The sequence below is a fragment of the Sceloporus occidentalis genome, unplaced genomic scaffold, assembly GCF_023333645.1.
Source record: "Sceloporus occidentalis isolate IW3139 unplaced genomic scaffold, rSceOcc1.0.p SCAF_105, whole genome shotgun sequence".
NCBI classification, from domain to species: Eukaryota; Metazoa; Chordata; class Lepidosauria; order Squamata; family Phrynosomatidae; genus Sceloporus; species Sceloporus occidentalis.
Genome location: NW_028317085.1, coordinates 2,560,360 through 2,572,368, shown reverse-complemented (window position 1 = coordinate 2,572,368; position 12,009 = coordinate 2,560,360). Strand labels below are relative to the sequence as shown.

General features: G+C 42.6%; 1 protein-coding gene across 1 annotated transcript in view; it reads right to left on the bottom strand.

The window, feature by feature from the left end:
* The window catches only part of LOC149283397 (lysosomal-trafficking regulator-like), a 110,617-nt gene that overhangs the window by 26,057 nt on the left and 72,551 nt on the right, over positions 1 to 12,009 (bottom strand). Inside the window, exons 36-40 of the mRNA XM_089497628.1 lie at positions 8,617 to 8,672; positions 7,010 to 7,162; positions 6,272 to 6,516; positions 2,939 to 3,005; positions 1,549 to 1,705 (exon numbers count right to left, since the gene is read on the bottom strand). Coding sequence (XP_089353754.1) covers positions 1,549 to 1,705; positions 2,939 to 3,005; positions 6,272 to 6,516; positions 7,010 to 7,162; positions 8,617 to 8,672 — 678 coding nt within the window. The remainder of the gene's footprint in view (positions 1 to 1,548; positions 1,706 to 2,938; positions 3,006 to 6,271; positions 6,517 to 7,009; positions 7,163 to 8,616; positions 8,673 to 12,009) is intronic.

Genomic DNA, 12,009 nt, shown 5'->3' with positions numbered 1-12,009 from the left:
GGAGGAGGAATGCTGCCTATGACCCCAAGAACACCATCCCCACCGTCAAACATGGAGGTGGAAACATTATGCTTTGGGGGTGTTTTTCTGCTAAGGAGACAGGAAAACTTCACCACATCAAAGTGACGATGGACAGGGACATGTACCGTCAAATCTTGGGCAAGAACCTCCTTCCCTCACCAGGGCATTGAAAATGGGTCTTGGATGGGTATTCCAGCATGACAATGACTCAAAAAACACAGCCAAGGCAACAAAAGGAGGTGGCTCAAGAAGAAGCACATTAAGGTCCTGGAGTGGCCTAGCCAGTCTCCAGACCTTAATCCCATAGAAAATCTGTGGCGGTAGCTAGAGGTTCGAGTTGCCAAACGTCACCCTCGAAACCTTAATGACTTGGAGAGGATGTGCAAACCGGGTGGCCAACTACAAGAAACGTCTGATCTCTGTGATTGCCAACAAGGGTTTTGCCACCATGTAATAAGTCATGTTTTGCAAGGGGGTCAAAATACTTATTTCACTGAGTAAAATGCAAATCAATTTATAACTTATTTGAAATGTGTTATTCTGGATTTTGTTGTTGTTTTTCTGTCTCTCACTGTTCAAATAAACCTACCATTAAAATTATGGACTGATCGTGTCTTTGTCAGGGGGCAAACGTACAAAATCAGCAGGGGATCAAATATTTTTTTCCTTTACTGTTCCCCTCTGCCTCTCTGATATTCCTTTAACCCCCTATATGCCACTCTGATCCCTGATATTCCATTTAACCCCCTATATGTCACTCTGCCTCCAGAAAGCCCTTATACCCCCCCCATATGCCACTCTTACCCTCCCCCGACTTGTCCCCCGTGCTTCAGATTTCTTGGTGTCTAGTGGGGCAGCCGGAGGAGGTCTGTGAAATGCGCACAGACAACCTGTGCAGCTGCTGCCGGCACTTCCGCTGGGGCTTCTATGAATGAGCACCGCAAGGTCATGTGATGCCGGCGCCCTGTCATAGAAGCCCGAGAGGAAGTGCCAGCAGCAGCGGATGTTGTCTGCGCACATCGCATAGATGCCCACCGGCTGCCAGAGAGGAGGATCCAGGTCCCCTGCAGCGCTGCGGGGAATCTGGATCTTAGTCTTGTAGTTAGACCTCTATTTGAGGTCTGATTAGAAGACGACCTCAAATATAAGACGATGGTTATTTTTCAGAGCATTTGCTGTGAAAAAAACCTTGCCTTATAATCGAGCAAATACGGTATATCCAACGTCATCATAGAATGGGTACACAGGACATAGCAAGTAGTGCACAGCATAACAATTTTGACTTACAGAAATGAAAGATAAATTTATGATTTCCACAGAAGCATTACCATTGTCCCGAGTACATGCACTTGTAATTTGCAGGTGCAACAGAAGGAGTTACATTAGGGCTAAACATATTATAGATGCTAAATACTCATAGTCCCTAAATCAGTCCTTAAGTCACTTCCTGAAAACTATTTTTTGAACATGAGCTTCCACATTGAACATTCAATGTATCAGACCATTAATCTACAGCCAAAAACTGACCTTGGTATGCTAAGAACATTTTGGTAAATGGTGGCATTCTGACCAAGAAATGAAGAACGGTGCCACTGTTGGAATAATGGGATCCATAATGATATGGCTGCACTGGTGGCATTGGATCATCTTCTCGGTCTCCTTTACAATACTCGTCTTCTAAATACTGAAACCAGGAACATAAAATTATTTTTACCAGCAAACAATACACAAATCTTTACATACAAAATACTTTGATCCAACAGTATTTGGAAACAGTTTCAATGGAATCAACATCTGACTGTTGCAAGGTTGGCTGCAGTGTGCTAACACCATTGTTTTTTTAATGAGTCAGTCATGTACATTTTTAAATGACTTGGTAAAGCAAACTATGTTTGTACCAGCCTTCTCTGGTACACAGATGTGTGCTGTGCTTCCCTAACAACCAGTGCTTATTTACACGTTTCCTTGTGGTGAAGAAATAAATCCAGTGGCACCCTGTGCCCACTGTCAGTACAGGCTCCTGTAACACTGGCTAAGGGTGCCAATGTGATCAAAATGAAAAGGAGCTTCAAAACGCCACAAAAAAACATTCTATGCAGGAAAACAGCAATAGTATGAAGACTTAAATGATTTTATAAATATATGCATTAAGAAAAAAAAGTTATGGCTGTTCTTCCCTAAAGGCCTATTTTTGATGAATTACCTTTTTGTGGTTTAAGAGCTATATTGCTTTAAAAGAAAAAATTAACATTTTTAATTAAGATGGGTATAAAACAGTGTAAGAAGTTCTGACAATCTGTGTGAATGCATTGCAAACCAATGCTAACTGGGGTGCATTTATCCTCTATTGGTTCTATTTTTTGATTTCCGTAATTTGTGAAATACCAGAGACCAACCATTTTGTTTCAGTTAAAAGGTTACAAAACCAATATCACATCATATGTGGCAGAATTGGGGGAGTGATGGGTTTAAAGGAAATATTCAGGGGAGGGCTTGCACCTTTTCACACGGGGAGCAGGTTAAAGCCGAGTGACCCTGTCAGCCTCTTGCTTCCTCCTACCTAAGGAAAAATTGCACTAACTGCAAATAATGATAAAATGTGTGCTGTAATAGAAAAGTTACTTGTTGATTTTCCATACCACTTTCCATTACTTCCTGCATGTGAAATTACTAAGGCCTGTAAACTCACTTCTTATTACTATAGTAATACAAGAAAATATCCTATAATGGACATCATACTCTGAAATCCAACTAATAGGGGTTTTCGAGATGCCTGTGGTGAAGCTGAGATATCCAATATGGTGGCCTGTTTGCAGCTCTTCAGGACTTACGCACAGCTGGTTATATTCATTGCACATATTTCCCAATGTTAATGTAAAAATGTAATGTAAAATATGATATATTAGTCATAAATTACCTTGTAATTGTCTATGTAACGGTCTTCCTTTTCTTTTGACTGGACAGCAATAGGCTTTGCAAGATTTCTGTTTTAGAAAGATTTTAAAAAATATTTTACACATCCAAAAAAAACTAGAAAACCTGCTAAATAGATTCTACTATTTGTCCTGAGTTTAGAAATACCCAATGTTTTTATTAGGGCTGCAACTAATGATTATTTTAATAATCGATTAGTTGGCCGATTATTTTTTCGATTAATCGGATAAAAAAAACATTATTTTAAATTGAAAAAAATTTAATAATAAAAAAAACGTACAATTTACACTTTCATCTCTTTATCACAATGGCCTCTCGCTATTCACCTTCTATTTTTACTGACATAATAAAAGCTACAAGAACCCAAACACAGTGTTTCTCAAACCAGGTTTTAATACAAAGTTATTAGTAAATATTAATTCATATGTTAACTATTTTTCATATTTAATAAAAACTATGAGAAAAAAGCCTTGTTTAAATTTTTTTTATTTACCAAACTGCCCCCGGTTATACACATCTGACCCCCAGCTTGCCACTCTGCCCCCATATATGCCTTATACCTCTTATATGTCAGTGATATGCAACTGAGCCCCCTGATATACCTTTTACCCCCAGATATGTTTTATGCCCCCCTGATATGCCTAATATCGATATGCCTTATACCCCCTATATGCCACTGAGCCCCCTGATATACCTTTTACCCCCAGATATGTTTTATGCCCCCCTGATATGCCTAATATGGATATGCCTTATACCCCCTATATGCCCTGAAATTCATAATACCCCCCATACACCAATATAACTCACCCATACACCACTCTGGCTCCTCCCCCTCCCATACACCACTCTGGCTCCTCCCCCTCCCATACACCACTCTGGCTCCTCCCCCCATACACCACTCTGCCTCCTCCCCCTCCCATACATCACTTTGGCTCCTCCCCCTCCCATACTCCACTCTGTCTCCTCCCCCTCCCATACATCACTTTGCTCCCTCCCATACACCACTCTGCCTCCTCCCCCTCCCATACACCACTCTGGCTCCTCCCCCTCCCATACATCACTTTGGCTCCTCCCCTCCCATACTATTTGGCTCCTCCCCTCCCATACTCCACTCTGTCTCCTCCCCCTCCCATACATCACTTTGCTCCCTCCCATACTCCACTCTGCCTCCTCCCCCCTCCCATACTCCACTCTGCCTCCTCCCCCCTCCCATACTCCACTCTGCCTCCTCCCCCCTCTCATACTCCACTCTGCCTCCTCCCCCCTCCCATACTCCACTCTGCCTCCTGTCAGCCACGGAGGTTCACAAGACACCAGGGAGCCGGGTAGAGAGGCAGAGTGCCGTATGGGAGGGGGAGGAGCCAGAGTGGTGTATGGGAGGGTGGCTCCCATACACCCCTCTGACTCCTCCCCCCTCCCATACACCGCTCTGCCTCTCTACCAGGCTCCGTTACTGACAGGAACTTTCACTGAGGCTTCATAGAAGCCTCAGCGTAAGTGAAGGTGAGTACCGGAGGCTGTCTGTGCGATGCAGACCCCCACCGGCTGACAGAGAGGATGATCCTCTGTCAGCCGGTGGGGGTCTAAACGATGCGCACAGACACCCTCCGTTACTGCCCTTCACTTACGCTGAGGCTTCTATGAAGTCAGTAACGGAGCCGGGTAGAGAGGCAGAGTGATGTATGGGAGGGGGGAGGAGTCATAGGGGTGTATGGGAGGGGGAGAGAGACGGAAGTGAGAGACCGGCCGACAGTGAGGGGAATCCAGGTCCCCTGCAGCGTTGCGGGGGATCTGGATTCTAGTGTTATAATCCGATCTCTGTATGAAGTCGGATTATAATTTTTATAATCGATAAAAATCGATTAGATTAATCGATAATGAAAATCGTTGACAACGATTTTCATTATCGATTATTATCGATTTTATCGATAAATTGTTTCAGCCCTAGTTTTTATGTTTTTTTTTTCAAGTTATTGGGCCATAAGTACAAGTAGCGTTTTGCTATTTCAAAACCATATTTTTCCAAAGCTGGTCATTCTGCCCCATGTGCTATTTCGGGTATCTTTGAAGCTGGCCAATGCAATTTATCCCCATCAAACCACATATTTTTGGAAACTAGACACCTCAAGGTATTTCGAATGCTGGCATTTTAACCCTTTTCCATGCACTAATTCTAGTTTATTTTGTGGGGGGGTTTTATCACTTGAGGAATGGATTTACAGCTCCTGAATGTGTGTTCAGCTATGTATCCCGAGTACAGTGATACCCCCCCATGCATGGGTTTGTCGGGTTGTTTGGGAGGTAAAAGTGCATTTTTTTTAAACTTTACATCTAGTCCTACTAACCCCATGAACTAATAGGGACATCTTTAAGGCTGGCTAATTCAATTTACTCCATCAAATCATATATTTTTGAAAACTAGACACCCCAGGTATTTCAAATGCTAGTAACCCTTTCCATGCATGAGATTCTACCATCAACCTTTGCCAAAGTTTGTGGTAGTAATTTTTTTTGTATTATTTTCACACAAATTGTACTTCAAGTATAAATGTATAGCTCCAGGTATACGTCACTATCAAACACCCCCCCAATGTGTGTTGAGCAACATCTCCCAAATACAGTGATTACCCCCCCATGCATGGGGTTTGGGGGGTTAAAAGGCCACATTTGGGAAGTGTGCTCCCCCCCCCCCATTTTGGTCAGTCTGTGCCTATGCCCTTACTTTGAGCCCGGCCACTCCAATTTATCGTTGATCGCCTCCTAAACTCTTTTAAAAACAAGCGTCCGCTCTGTTGACACCCCAGAGAGGGGCCAGACATGGCCCCTGATGCCGATCTCGGTGTTGCCTCGACATTGAAGCATTACAGCAACACCGTTTAGGTGAAGAAAGTGATCATAGGTCACTTTCTAAGTTTGTTTAATGAAATTACGTGCCAGCTCAAAGTTCATCCACTTACATAACACACTAGGACCTCACTTAAATAACAAATCAAGAACTGTTTATCGTTGTAATGGGAAAGAGATTTCCCAAACTACATGTTTAATTTCAATGATCAATTACATATTTGGGGATTGTTTTAGAGAAAAAAAAAATGAAAAAAAACCTTACATATGAACAATACCATTTTCCAACAACTCAGGGAAAATAAAAGATAGTTTTAACTGTATGGGCAAATACATAAAAATATGACTTTGAGATGGTACATTAGTTATAAATGTATATAAAACATAAAAGTATGATAGTTTTAAGACTGTTTAGAGAAACATATTATAAAATTAATAATAAATAAATATAATGTTAATACTAGCAGTTTACCTGTAAATAGCCGGATCACTGAGATCAATTGTTTCATTGGTATAATCCCGCAGTATAAATGGAAAAACTGGATACTGCATTAAATCATTGAAAGAACGCCCTGCATGCTTATTTAAATGTGTCAGGTACTCAAAATTAGTGATTTGTCCAGTGCACCACAGATGAGTAAGAGCTGTTATATTTCCATATTCCAGAAGATTAGGAAGGTTATTACTCAAAATGTTATGGTAAACATCATCTCGTACCTGTTAAGAAAATAAAAGTTGTGTATAAATCACACAATCATTTAAATCGTCATTGCAGGTACATAAGTTAGAATATAAGTCACACTTGTGATAGCAAAAAAGTATTGAGCCCTATATACAATAAAGTTAATAAACTCCATAGCAGCTCATGTGTTTATGGCTTTGGGTCTTTATTTACGGTGTACTGCAGTTTTTTGGGTTTTTTGCTTTTTCACAATACCACTGTCAAACATATATTTTGTCTATATAGAAAATAACCATGTGGTCACCCCTTAAGAATGCAAATAAGGTTATTTTACATAAAAATGAAAACATTCATAAAAGTGTCAATTGTGAAAATAAGTTTGTTCAGATTTAGAATTTCAAGTAGGACAAAAATACCCACGTTTGGATTTTACGTTAAATATCTAGTCATCTTAGCTTGCAAATTAAAAGGTTCTGGGCGGTCATATGATGCTACAAATCATATTTAAATAAACGTAATAATAATTACTTTTGTGTTGTCAAAAGCTAGTAGCAGTGTTCTTCCGTTTGTTAAGAATATCTCAACAGCATTGTCCCTCAGCTGCCACCAGCGTTTGTGGACCTCTTTGATTTCTTCGTAAGTCCATGAAAATGAGGCTGCTTCTGTTTCCCCATTAAGAGACTAAAGGAAAACAATCACATCAATATATTATAGGCACTATAATGCACTACAGTGTTATACTCTTCTTCAGATGTGTGAGGTGATACAGCTCTGCAGATACTTTTAATGCTATTGCATTTGTGTGCAAAGGTCTTCGATGAGACAGATCCGTAATAAACAAATTGTTATCATACAAACTACAGTAGGCTTTTGTGTGATAATCAGCCAAAAGAGTATATGTATATTAAAGAGTGGAAGCAGACAAAAGAGAATAGGTAAACGGGTGGTGTTTCACTGAGAAATTATACTTGTTTAATTTATCTGCACATGCCAACATACACAGATCAGCCATAACATTATGATCTTCTGCCTAATATTGTGTATATTTCCTTTTGCCCCCACAACAGCCCTGATCCGTCAAGGCTTTCGTGGGTTAATGGGCCAAAAGAGTATACATATATTGAAGAGTGGAAGCAGACGAGAAGAGAAAAGGTAAACTGGTGGCGTTTCCTATTCTAGACCTCTGGAGGTGTGCTGTGGTAGCTGGCACCACAAAACGCTAGCAGATCCTTTCAGTCCTGTAAGTTGCGAGCAGGGGCCTCCATAGATGCATCCTGTTGCCATGTGTTCTCCAGGCAGGCAAAGCACTCGGCCATCCACATGATGTAAAAGAAAATGCAATTCATCAGACCAGCGCACCTTCTTTCATTGCTCCATGTTCCAGTTCTTATGGTCACATGCCCACTGTAGGGACTTTCGGCAGTAGACAGGAGACAGCATGGGCACCCTGACTGGTCTGTTGCTATGCAGCCCCACATGCAAGTGTGATATACTGTGTGTTCTGACACCTTTCCATCCGAACCAGCATTAACTTTTTCAGCTATTTGAGCTACAGTAGCTGGTCTGTTGGACTTCACCACACAGGCCTACCTTTGTCCCCCACTTGCATCAACGAGCCTTGGCCGCCCATGATCCCGTCACCGGTTCATTGCTTTTCCTTCCTTGGAATACTTTTGATAGGTACTGGCCACTGCAGACTGGGAACACCCCACAAGCGCTGCAGTTTTAGAGATGCTCTGACCAAGTCATCTAGCCATCAAAATGTGGGCCTTGACAAAGTCGCTCAGATCCTTCCGCTTGCCCATTTTTTCTGCTTCTAACACATCAACTTTGAGAATGAAATGTTCACTTGCTGCCTAATACATTCCACCCACTGACAGGTGCCATGATAGTAAGAAAATCAGTGTTATTCACTTCACCTGGTAGTGGTCATAGTGTTATGGCTGATCGGTGTATACATAGGCACTGTATTCTGGGAAGGCTGGCTTGAAGACTGCCAGCATCTGTGTGCCATGACTCTAGTCTGCTAGGGCAGACTGAACTGTGATACAGGTATATGAAGAGTTGAGTCTCTAGCAAAGAAAATACATGAAAACTTTATATTTTATATATAAACTCCAATAATGTATACCTACACTAGATTCCACAGTGTCAGGTGCTTTGTCTTCAACAAAGTACATCCCAGATTTACCTAAAGAAGGAGACAAAATACGCACCTGGTTACAGTACAGTTATAATGTTATGGTATTCTGTAATGTAATATAGAAAAGGATTTGGAAACAGACAACACCTGTTTTTTCTTCTTTTGCTGAACTACCAACGATTTCCTACTTGAAAGGTGCATAAACATATTGCAGGTAGGAGGTACTGTTCAAATTCATTATTGCTTTTCAAGCAGTTGACACTGTGACAATTAAAAGCTGCATTGGTCATTTTCATTTAGAAAAACATGTAGTGGGATTTGTACCCTGTAAAATGTAAAAGCACCAGGATTTAATGATGCATTAAGGTTCATTTTTTATGGATTAACATCCATGCATTATTCCGCCCTTTTGCAGTTTTCTTTATACAGAATTAGGCATCTTGTTATATTGGTCATTGAACTCACTTGCTGTCTTTACGACTGTCGCTTATATGAAGGCCACTTTTCACAACAGGGTTTCCACATTTCACATTAAAGGTTTATGAAAAATGTTTAATGGGGGATTATTCTACACTGCCTGACTGTTGACACCTAAAAGCACAAACACATAACAGTTATGTATGAGCTGCTATTCAATGTCAAATGTTAATTTATTGAAATTATTTGACTGGTAGGTAAAGTCAATAATGATCAGACACACTGAGAAGAAAATAACGTGTTTAAAAATAGTTTTTATTAAACCCACAGCCTAAATAAGTACCGTATTGGCCCGAATATAGGCCGCACTTTTTCCCCGGCCTATATTCGGGGTCTAGCGCCCGACGCCCGGGACATGCAGTTCCGGGCGCCGGGCAGGCAGCAGGATTAGGATACAGATCCCCCGCAGCGGTGCAGGGGACCTGCATCCTACTCTCCGATGCGCTGACAGCCTCCCCTGCCAGCACTTTCCACGGGGGGAGTGCCGGCACGAGAGATTGTCTAGGCGCATCGTGCAGACGTTCACCGGCAGCGGCGATGAGCGTGAACGACCTCCGCTGCCGGCACGTCTGCTCGATGTGCTTTAACAATCTCCCTTGCCGGGAATTCCCACGAGGGGAGTCCCGGCAGGGGGGGATTGTTAAAGCGCATCGTGCAGACATGCCGGCAACGGAGGTCGTTTACCGCGCATCGCCGCAGCCGGTGAACGTCTTCACGATGCGCTTAGAGAATCTCCCGTACCGGCTGAAGTGCCGGCACCGGAAGTTGTCTACGCGTATTGCGTAGGTGTCCCCTGCCGGCCCTGCAAGACACACGGGAGTCTGCTTTGGTAAGCCGTGGGGGGGGGGGGCACATCTTGGGGCAGAGTGGCAGCGTATCTCGGGGGGGGGGCAGAGTGGCAGTATATATCGGGTGGAGGGCAGTATATATCGGGTGGAGGGCAGAGTGGCAGTATATATCAGGTGGAGGACAGAGTGGCAGTATATATCGGGTGGAGGGCAGAGTGGCTGTATATATCGGGTGGAGGGCAGAGTGGCAGTATATATCGGGTGGAGGGCAGAGTGGCAGCATATATCGGGTGGAGGGCAGAGTGGCAGCATATCTCGGGTGGAGGGCAGAGTGGCTGTATATATCGGGTGGAGGGCAGAGTGGCTGTATATATCGGGTGGAGGGCAGAGTGGCAGCATATCTATTCTACGTTTTTCCTTAAAAAAGCACCTAACTTTTAGGGTGCGGCCTATATTCGGGTGCGGCCTATATCCGAGCCAATACGGTAAATGGATTTGGACAAATACTTAACCTAACTTGAAGATTTGCTTTTAAGAAATTTTCAAATGTGACACATAGGGATTTAAAATTGCATTGTTGAACATATGCAATAAAGACTAAAATATATGATTAATGGTGGATTGTCTACTAGTAATCTTTTAATTTATCTACCAATTTCAGACATATTTCATATAACAACGGCCTTGCATCCATTAGTAAGAAAAGCCAACAGCTTTCATGTTTCTAGATACATACATGAACACTGTGCAGTTGAATGTGTCCTCGAGATGGCGGAACAATATGAGGCTCACCTCCACTAAGGGGTCCAGTGAGTGAAACCATAGGATCTCCCATCACTGGTCCCACTGGAGGTCTCTGCATTGCTGGCCCCTCAATACCAGCACTACAACCCCCCAGGTAGGAATGTGTGTAATTATGCTACAGTGTGTGTAGGTTATTATGTTAATGTCTGTGTAAATGTTTTAATGTGTCTGTGCGTAAGTATGTTAGTGTATAAAATAGGAGAGGCAATTGTGTGTTTTGAATGAGTGTATAGGCAAATGTTAGTGTATAAAAATGTAAGCAAGAGTAAAAGAAAAGAGATTACATTACAGGGGCTGAGGGATATGATAGAGGCCTAATGAAAAAGCATATGACAGGGGTAAGGAATCTGGGATATGCCATTTCATCAGAGGGCTGTGGATAAACTACAGACTACAGAAAACTACAAACTACAGAAAAAGAAAGTATACCCTCTTTAAATTCAATGGTTTTATATATTATGACAAAATAACAATCATCTGTTCCCAAGCAGGTCTAAAAATTAGGAAAATACAACCTCAGATTACACCATGTCATGATTTATTTAACAAAATATAAACCCAAAATGGATGCCATATGTGAAAAGTACACTGTGACGGGATGCCCTGTACCCCAACTGGGTACTCCCACCAAACGTTGCTTCCTCCTGCCGGGACACCAGCGATTAACCCCTTCAGTGCCAGACAGAACCTGAGTTGTAGAAAGAAGGGGGGGGGGTCGCTGCACCGGAGCTGCGTTGGCACTGTGGCTAGCTGAAGCTTAGCTACACAGTGTTACTACTGACAATAAAGGATCATAGCAGCCCACCCCAAGCATCAGACAGCACTCATGTTGAGGTGAAAACACGACTCAGTTTATTAAGAACAGAACAGATATTTACACACAAAAACATGATAGGATTCGGTTTAATCCCATCAACTACCAGATAGCCCAGCGCCTCCATACAGTTCTATGGCCAGCAATGCCCCCTGACAAAGAGTCCCTATTTTGGGGTGATCGCAGGGGAGAGACTTCAATCCTACAGTACCAATGTAGAGCTCAGGGTCCAAGGATGTTATGGAGAAAAAGTGACTTGATCCGACCTTGGGACCCTGAGCGACATCGGCGGAAACGTCCCTGGGAATAGTCCACTCGGTAGCCGGCTGGGTAAACCCCGGTCCTAAAGATTGGTAATAAAACCAGGGTTCCCAAATAAGCTCTCTTCATGTCCCACCACGTCGCTCTTGTGGGGTTACTAGTTCATGGGATTCTGATTAGGGCAGACCAGATGGGGTTTCCCACTCACCCTGTGCCCCCCAAAGAGCATAGAGTGGGTTAG